Below are 8,320 nucleotides of genomic sequence, written 5' to 3'. Positions count from 1 at the left end.
CAACGGAGAGCTGCGGGACACCATCGTCCTGGAATCCCCTCCCCAGGCGCAGCCCAGTACTGAGTACCTGACGCTTGGCGGAGGTCCGGGTCTGGCGGACGACATCATGATCTTCCAGTCTGCGTACGAATCCCCCGCCCCCGCCCCCGCCCCGCCCCCTGTCTGGTCCACGTGGAAGTCGTCGGGCGGTGGTCGCTCGAGGCCACATCAACCCCTCCCATCCCTCCCAGCCCCGTTCGGCGTTTTGTTTATTCGTTTATTCATTCACTTGTTGCTGCTGCTGCTGCTGCTGTCATTGCATTGATCCAATGTTTCTTCTTCATGTGTACTGTTGCCCCCTCCCGGTGCAGGCTCGGCCCCGACGACTTCCACGCGCTCTACACCGGCGAATATTGGGCCGACGCAGACGGGGGCTGTCCGCCGGTGCAGCTGCCATCCGTCTCCAGCCCTCCCGCCGGCGGGCCAGTGCTCAACACCACCGTCCAGACGGGCTTCACCTACCAGGGCGCCGGCGCTCCCGCCATCCCCACCAACCCCATCGAGTACGCCTGGGCCGAAACCAACGATGTACGCACCCCCCCCCACTCCCGCCCACACACGCGCCAATGCAACCCCTCCAACCCACCCCCACCCCACCGGCGGCGGCGGCGGCAACAACAGGCGGGCTGCACCACGACGGACATCCCCAACGCGGCCTCGTCCAACGTCTCTGCGCGCATCTTGGCCCTCACCTCCTCGTTGACGTTCTCCTTTTGGGTGCCCCCCCCCATCCATGCCCCCCCCACCCCCCAATCTATCCGCTCCGCACGCCTACCAACCGGCGTGCTGCGTGTTGCGTGGCGTGCTCCAGGTGCGGGAGTCCTATCCGTTCCGCGCGTTCCAGTACTGCTCCGTCCCCGGGTCAGTCCAGGTGCAGGTGTCCGGCGACGCCCCCTACATCACCGACCTCACCTCGAGTATCAACGACATCTCCAACAACACCGGTACTCCCCCCCCGAGGCGTGCTGTATAATAATTTATATAATAATCACTTCCTGAGATAAGAGAGAGAGAGAGAGTTTATGGCTGACGTCACCGATGGTGATGTGCGGGGCGGCACACAGTCGAGGTATTCCTGGGCGAAACGGCGGTGCTGAAGGTGGCCACCGCGGGCTTCCCCGCCCCCTACGTCACCTGGCGCGTCCTTGGCGTACCGCCCCCCCCACCATATCAGTCCCAACCTCCCCCTCTTGCCCGCGTGGGTGGTGCTCAAAGGTGGACTCGTTGTGCGTCGCGATGTTTGGGGGGGGGATCGGGCAGACGGTCGCCACGCTCAACACGACCAGTTGGTTGCCGGTCACGTCGGGCTCCACTCTCTCGCTGACCAATCCGACAAATGCGTCTCTGGCCACGCGCTCTGCTGGCGCTAGAGTGCGCCGCATCGATATTCCGGCCGACGGCACCAACACCACCCGCTACTATCAAGTGTACGCAGCTGCCGCTACACTTACAATTCATTGCTCCCCCACCACCACCACCAACGGCCTTGACCATGACCCTTCCTCTTTTTTTGTGTGTGTTGTTTGTTTGTTTGTTTGTGTGTTTGTTTGTTTGTGTGTTTGTGTGTTTGTTTGTTTGTTTGTTTGTTTGTTTGTTTGTTTGTTTGTTTGTTTGTTTGTTTGGTTTGGTTTGAACACAGTCTCGTGCAGAATGCGGCGGGCAAGCTCGAAAGGAATCTGACTGTCGTCAGCTATAGCGCCATCCGCCCCTCGCCCTCGCCCTCGCCCTCGCCCTCCACCCTCCCCTCCTCAAGCGACGATGGCAAAACGATCGCCCTTGCTGTGGTACCGCCCCTGCCACACCCATCCCCCTATCCACCCTCGCTCGCACCCATCCATCCATCATCATCATCGTCATCCATCGTGCGTGTGGGGGGGGGAGCACATTACTTAATTGGGGCCACCGCCACCACGTGACACAGGGCCTTTCGGTGGGATTGTCGGGCCTGTGCCTGCTTCTGCTGCTCGTGGCTGCCATCATCCTCTTCCTTCGGTGCGCTCCTCGGCGCAAATGCTTGGTTTTATCTCTCTCTCTCTCTTTGACCCGACCACCACCACGGCCACGGTGGTATTATTGTTGGCTCTCTTAGGCCCGCACCTTTTTGGTCACATTAATAATCTTCATAATCGTCGTTGGTGATCAGGTTCCGCGGGCCGAAGGAGTTCAGGGTGGTGCCCCACAAGCCGGACTTCGACCGCCTGGCGTTCGGGACCATCCTCGCCCAGGACTCGCCGCACCTGGACCGCGACCAGACCCGCCACGCCAAGCAGCTCGAGAAGCTCCTCTGCGATGAGGCACGTGCAACACCACCTCTCCCTTCAGCCCCATACCTACCTACCTACCTGCGCTCTCTTGTCTCCATCAATTTCGCCGTCCTACGCCGTCGGCGTCGACGGCGGTCTGTGGGCGCGCGGGGCTTTTGGGACAGTGCAACCAACCGAGTCTTCTGTCACTTGCCTGACGTTGGGGTTGTGGCGTGATTGGCTGGTCTTTGGGGGGGGGGTAACAGAGCTTTGCCGTGGCGGCGGTGGTGTGCGACCAAATGAAGGCCACTGACTCCGAGAATGTGTCCAAGGTGCGAGGAACGTTCACACTTGGCCCCCGCCCTCTTTGCGCTCACACACGACACGACACGACACACACACGACACACATACATGTGTGGGTGCGTGGGTGGCAGGCTCTCACCTATGTGTTTGCCGGCAACGACGCCGCGGTGGAGGCCATCAAATTCTTCGTCACGAAGGAGGTCCTCGTGTCCAGCAGGGTACATACCTCACCGCCCCCCCCCTACCACTCCGCCCCTCAAGCAACACGCGTGTGTCAATGTTGTGCCCGCGGTGATGGCTGGTTGGCTGGTGGTCGGTGGTCGGTGGCAAGCTTGGCTGCGGAGTGTGCACGCCTCACCAGAGGGATTTGCGGCGGCGGGGGGGCATCAGGAGGGAACGCTGTTCCGTGCCAACTCAGTGCCTACCAAGCTCTTCAGCTGCTACTGCCGCATCGTCGGTGCGCACTTCTCCCCCTTCCCTTCTCTCTTTTCCCTGGCACGATCGGACCTTCGTTTGCCAGCGTTGCCCCCCCCTCCCCAACGGTCAGCTGCTGACCCTTTGTGTGCGACGTGTGGACATGGATGGCGATACTTTCTCTCTCTCTCTCTCTCTCTCTCTCTCTCTCTCTCTTTATCTATATATCTATATATATATTTCTTATGGCGCCGTAACGCGGTGGCTGCGTAGGGCTCGAGTACCTGTGGTCGGTGTTCGCTCTGCCGGTGACGGAGCTCAACGTGATGGCGGTGCGCGCCGAGGGTGAGGACAGGGACAAGGGATCCGAGCACAGCAGCTACACCACGACCCTTCTCGGACCCGTCGCCTTCGAGGTCGACCCCACCAAGATGGAGGAGGCCTCCGACCAGTCGGTCAACACCATCCAGCTGTGGCTCGTCGCCCAAAAGCTGCTCTCCAGCCTCATGCGCGCCATCGGCACCCTCCCCAAGGAGCTGCAGGACATCCTGCGCCACGTCTACCACGAGGTGCCCCACCCCCCACCCCCCCTCCCATACCAACCAACGACCCGTGATTGGGGTGGATGACTCAAACGACCAACCCCCAACCCCCAACACCCAACCGCCCAATCACCGGTGGCAGGTGCGGGAGAAGTTCAACGAGGAGGCGGCGAACAAGGCCATCGGCGGGTTCCTGTTCCTCCGCTTCGTGTGCCCGGCCCTCATGGCCCCGCAGGTCTACGGCCTCCTCAAGGAGCCGCCCCACTCGACGGCACAGCGGCAGCTCATCCTCATTGCCAAGGTGCTCCAGAACCTGGCCAACGACACCCTCCCCGGCAAGAAGGAGGGCTACATGGAGAGGCTCAACATGGTACGCACCACCACCACCGCACCACCACCGCACACACACCGCACCAATGGACCGCTCCCGTCCCTGCTTCTCACCCTGGTCATCATTATTCATGCGCCACTGCCATATGATGCGCTCTAGTTCATCACGACCAACCAAGAGCCACTCAAGCACTACTACCGCAACCTCATCGAGGGCCACGACGGACCCTCGGGGGCGCGCGCCGTGCCCGAGGATGTCATGGTCAAGGTAACGACACACATGCACGCCCACATCTACCCCAACCTCGACAAGATCACCTCCGCGCTCGACGCCTCCGAGCACGCCGACCACTCCGCCCCCTTGCGAGAGGTACGCCCCCCCCCGCCGCTTGCTGCCCCGCCCCCGTTTTCCGTTCGTTTCTCACGTGTGTGCGCGTGGTCGCTGGTGTCACTCCAGTGCGTCGAAGGGATGGGCGAGCCCGAGGCCGACTTCGCCTGAGCCCAGCCCATCTGGCGCCTTCCCTCCCTCCCTCCCTCCCTGCTGCTGCTGCCCTTCAAGGCAGCTCGTGGCCTTTCGTTCCCCTGTACCATACCACACCACGCCATACCCCCCCCCACCCCCCTTTCTCCTGTCCGGTAGGGCCACGCGCCGGCACAAAAAACCCCACATGATATTTGTCGACTACTGTTCCTCTAAAAGGCCCCAGCGCACACGAGCCTTTTCGTTCCTCACGCCACGGCCGTTAATCTCGCCCCCCCCCATACAAAATGAGAAGAACGATCGCCACCCACTGCAACCTGGCCGCCCTCCCCATGCGCCGCGGCTTTGCCTCCGCTGTCCCTGCGGCACGCCGCCTCGAAGGCAAGGTGGCCATCATCACTGGCGCCGCCAACGGCATCGGTCGCGAGGCCAGCCTCATTTTTGCGCGCCAGGGCGCCAAGATCGTGGCCGTCGACCTCGGCGATGCGCGCGAGACCGTACGCTCCCTCCCCCACACCAAGTTTTCGGGGTTTCGTTTCTACGTCGTTTGATTTGTTTGATTTGATTTTGTGGCGTGGCTGGTGGTGGTCAGGTCGAGGGAGTGAAGGCCGAGGGCGGCGAGGCCGTGTACGTCAAGGCCGACGTGTCGAAGGCGGGCGACTGCGAGAACATGGTGCAGGTGGCCGAGAAGACCTTCGGCAAGGTCAACATCCTCTTCAACAACGCCGGCATTATGCACGGCGACGACAATGGCGCCACCGACACCGAGGAGAAGATCTGGGACCTCACCATGAACGTCAACGCCAAGGGCGTGTTCTTCGGCTGTACGCTCCTCCCCTCGCCGCTCGTTTTTTTTTGCTTTGTTGGTGCGGTGCCCCCCCCCCCACCAGCTCCTAGCAGCTCACTTGACGTCGGGGCTGGGTGCGATGATTGTGATCCGCGCGTCGTATATGTTTGCTGCACAGGCAAGTACGGCATCCCCGCTCTCCGTCGGGCCGGCGGCGGTTCCATCATCAACGTACGTGATGCCCCCCCCCCCCCGGAGGACGCTGCATGGCTGGGCGGCTGTTGCGCGTTCGTTCCGGCTCACAGCGCTTCGTCCGTGTCGCGCATGCAGACGGCCTCGTTCGTGGCCATCCTCGGGGCTGCCACCTCGCAAATCGCGTACACGGCGAGCAAGGGAGCCGTTCTTTGTGCGCCCCCCCCCCGCTGGCATGCGGCTGCATGGCTGGGTCGTGGCTGGTGGCTGGTGGTTGAGGCCTCACCGCTGTGCATCCTCCCTCTCCGCGCGTCGCAGCCATGAGCAGGGAGCTGGCGGTGATCCACGCCCGTGAAAACATCCGCGTCAACGCGCTCTGTACGTCATCACGTCGTTTTCCTCTCGTGTGTCGTGTGTGTCATGTGTGTCGTGTGTGCCGCGTAGGGTCCGCCCACGTTCAACTCCATTAATTAGTTTATTTTCACCCACTTACCTACCTGGTTGTGTTGATGCCGCTGCCCACCAGGCCCTGGTCCGCTCAAGACGGAGCTGTTGATGTCCTTCCTCAACACCGACGAGAAGAAGCAGCGTCGCCTTGTCCACGTGCCAATGGGCCGCTTCGGCGAGGCACAGGAAATCGCCCAGAGTGCCCTCTTCCTGGCCTCCGACGAGTCGTCCTACATCACGGGCTCCACCTTCCTTGTGGATGGTGGCATCACGGCCGCCTATGTCACCCCCCAGTAGGATCGTGTTGCTGGCTCACCTTGGCTCTCTTTGGAGAGAGAGAGAGAAAAAACACATATTTGTGTGCGCATAGCTTTCTGACTGGGTTCAGCTGGTGCTTGGGGTAGCTTGCAGGCTCTCGACGATATGCACGGCGGGCGGAGTCATGTCCACTGTGCCGGCGTGAAACACGAGGGAGTGGAAGTGTGGAAGAGACGACAGCTTGGCCCGGATACGATCCAGGTCGTTGGGCATCTTGGTGATCAGCATAAGAAAGCCTGGTAAAATTAAACAACGGTGTGAGCGCGTACTGTGGCAAGGAGCGGCAAGACGCACCTCCACCACCCGCGCCGCCCAGAGCACAGCCGTAGATGCAGTCCTGGACGCATTCGATCATCGCCGTCACCTCGGCAGGCTCGGCACCACCTGGGAACGGAGTGAAGACAGTCAACAGAGCCACAGCAGCTTCACCAACGCGAGCGGGAGGGTGAATCGCGTTCTGGGTGGTGTGTGTACCGGCCATGGCCTTCTTTTGCGTCCAGTAGGTGCCCAAGCAGGCGCCCACTGCTGGAAGATTCCCAGCTAGGAGAGCGGCGCGCAGGAGGTGTGCGTTGCCCACCAGATCCGCCGTCAGCCGCACAATCTCGGGCCTCCTGCAAGCCCACCCACCACAAACGGGAATCGGGGGGGGGGGGTTAGGTGTCGTGTGTGTCGTGTGTGTGTCGTGCGGGTAGGCAGCACCTGGCGTGCCACCGCCTCAGGACATCCTGGAGGAGGCCTCGCGCGAGACGCGTGCGGCCTTGTTGTTGTTGTTGTTGTTGTTGTTGTCAGAGGTTGAGCCAAGCAGAGGCAGTGAGGCAGGGGAGGAGGGAACCGGTGTAAATGCAGATCATGTGCTGGTTGAGGGTGTCGATGAAGCTCTCCGGGACGTCGAGGACCTCGAACTCGATGGAGAGAGGCAGCGACGCGGGGGACTCGGAGAACTTGATGCCGGGGAGCAGTCCGCCCACTTGGTCCTGCCATCCTCCGCCCGTGGTCAACATCTGTTCCACCTGCCCTCGCGCCCACACCCACCGTCACCGCCCAGCATCCGTGTGAGAGCCACGTCATGGCCATCGTCATCATCATCACCGCTACCCCGCCACACCGCCAGCAGCTCCTGTGCTCGCCAGATCTCTCCACGGCGACCACACAGAAAGGAGGCGCGCCACGAGGACTGCATGGGCCAGGGAGCGCGGGTCGAAGTCGCGGCCAATGGCGGCGCCGATGGCCTTGAGCAGTGCCCCTGCCATGATGCTCGATGTGCCCAGTCCCGAACCTGTTGCCGTCCATGCGCCCGCGTGAACACACCACACCACGCCACACCACACACACCACACACCACACACCACACACCACACACACCACACACCACACACTACACACCACACACCACACACACCACACATCACAGAGAGAGAGAGCGAGAGGACAGGCGGCAGCGGCTGGAATGGGAGGGCGTGCGCACCTTGGGGCAGGGAGGTGGCGCAGACGACGTGCAGGCCTGAGCCGAGGGCCTGCTGCAGCTGCTCCCGCAGGTCCTGCGCGGAGGAGAGGGACACGAGGCCCATGTACAGCAGCACCTGGTCCCCACCATCCATCCATCCCCCCCCACCGCCCGCCCACCATACATGACGGAGAAAATCATCGTCGTCGTCATCGTCATGGTACCCGTGTGGGTGGTGTAGATGAATTCGTGTAAACGGGCGCGTGGGTGGGGGCGGGCGGGGGGCAGCGCATACCGTTTTGACGAGGGCGCCCGGGGCCAGCGGCTGGGCGTGGTCGGACAGGTCGCCGAGCTGCGTGCACACGGTGTGCTCCTCGCCCACGTCGATCACCACTTCCCAGGCCTCGATCCGCCGCGCCCTTGCTGCTCGCGCGTGAGCCACCACCACCCACTACTACGCGTGCCCCTTCCCTTTGGCCAAGACGACGACGTACCGGTGATGGGCTTCTTGCCGTCGATCAGCAGCGCCTGCGCCACATCCGCAAAGGCGCCCACCACCCACCCACCAACCACCAACCACGTAGCCGGCCCCACCAACAAGCGCGCGCGTTACAATGGGCGAAAATGCGGGAGGCCCTTCTTGCCCGCGGGGTATTTTGGAGGAGAAGGGGCCACGCACGATGTTCACCACGCAGCCTCCGCGCTCGAAGGTGATGGGCGGCGTATCTACGCCCCCCCCCCCACCGCGGTGGTGGTGGTGGTGGCCATTAGATGGATG

At 62.5% G+C, this 8,320-nt stretch overlaps 3 protein-coding genes and 1 pseudogene across 3 annotated transcripts in view; 2 read left to right on the top strand and 2 right to left on the bottom strand.

The window, feature by feature from the left end:
* ACA1_233010 overlaps nt 1-4,372 on the top strand; it is a 5,526-nt pseudogene extending 1,154 nt beyond the window's left edge.
* Nucleotides 4,373-4,641: 269 nt separating this feature from the next.
* On the top strand, nt 4,642-6,077 carry ACA1_233000 (fatty acid betaoxidation-related protein; the record flags this gene model as incomplete). Its single annotated transcript, XM_004340949.1, has 6 exons — nt 4,642-4,851; nt 4,947-5,178; nt 5,320-5,372; nt 5,472-5,547; nt 5,652-5,711; nt 5,860-6,077. 6 exons carry the CDS (start codon nt 4,642-4,644, stop codon nt 6,075-6,077), a joined length of 849 nt encoding a protein of 282 aa, XP_004340997.1.
* Nucleotides 6,078-6,164: 87 nt separating this feature from the next.
* ACA1_232990 (fucokinase family protein) lies at nt 6,165-7,099 on the bottom strand (the record flags this gene model as incomplete). The annotated part of the gene is made up of 5 exons (XM_004340948.1): nt 6,165-6,334; nt 6,393-6,482; nt 6,573-6,709; nt 6,798-6,855; nt 6,931-7,099. The coding sequence occupies 5 exons, from the start codon at nt 7,097-7,099 to the stop codon at nt 6,165-6,167; spliced, it is 624 nt and encodes a 207-aa protein (XP_004340996.1).
* A 90-nt stretch (nt 7,100-7,189) lies between these two features.
* The window catches only part of ACA1_232880 (Fucokinase), a gene marked incomplete at both ends in the record, with an annotated part of 5,911 nt that continues 4,780 nt past the window's right edge, over nt 7,190-8,320 (bottom strand). Inside the window, 5 exons of the mRNA XM_004340947.1 lie at nt 7,190-7,374; nt 7,564-7,678; nt 7,838-7,965; nt 8,037-8,070; nt 8,222-8,268. Of these exons, the coding sequence (XP_004340995.1) occupies nt 7,190-7,374; nt 7,564-7,678; nt 7,838-7,965; nt 8,037-8,070; nt 8,222-8,268 (509 nt within the window). The remainder of the gene's footprint in view (nt 7,375-7,563; nt 7,679-7,837; nt 7,966-8,036; nt 8,071-8,221; nt 8,269-8,320) is intronic.

This window comes from Acanthamoeba castellanii (genome assembly GCF_000313135.1).
Source record: "Acanthamoeba castellanii str. Neff unplaced genomic scaffold scf7180000084762, whole genome shotgun sequence".
In the NCBI taxonomy this organism is placed as follows: Eukaryota; Discosea; order Longamoebia; family Acanthamoebidae; genus Acanthamoeba; species Acanthamoeba castellanii.
This window is presented reverse-complemented; position numbering and strand designations above follow the sequence as displayed.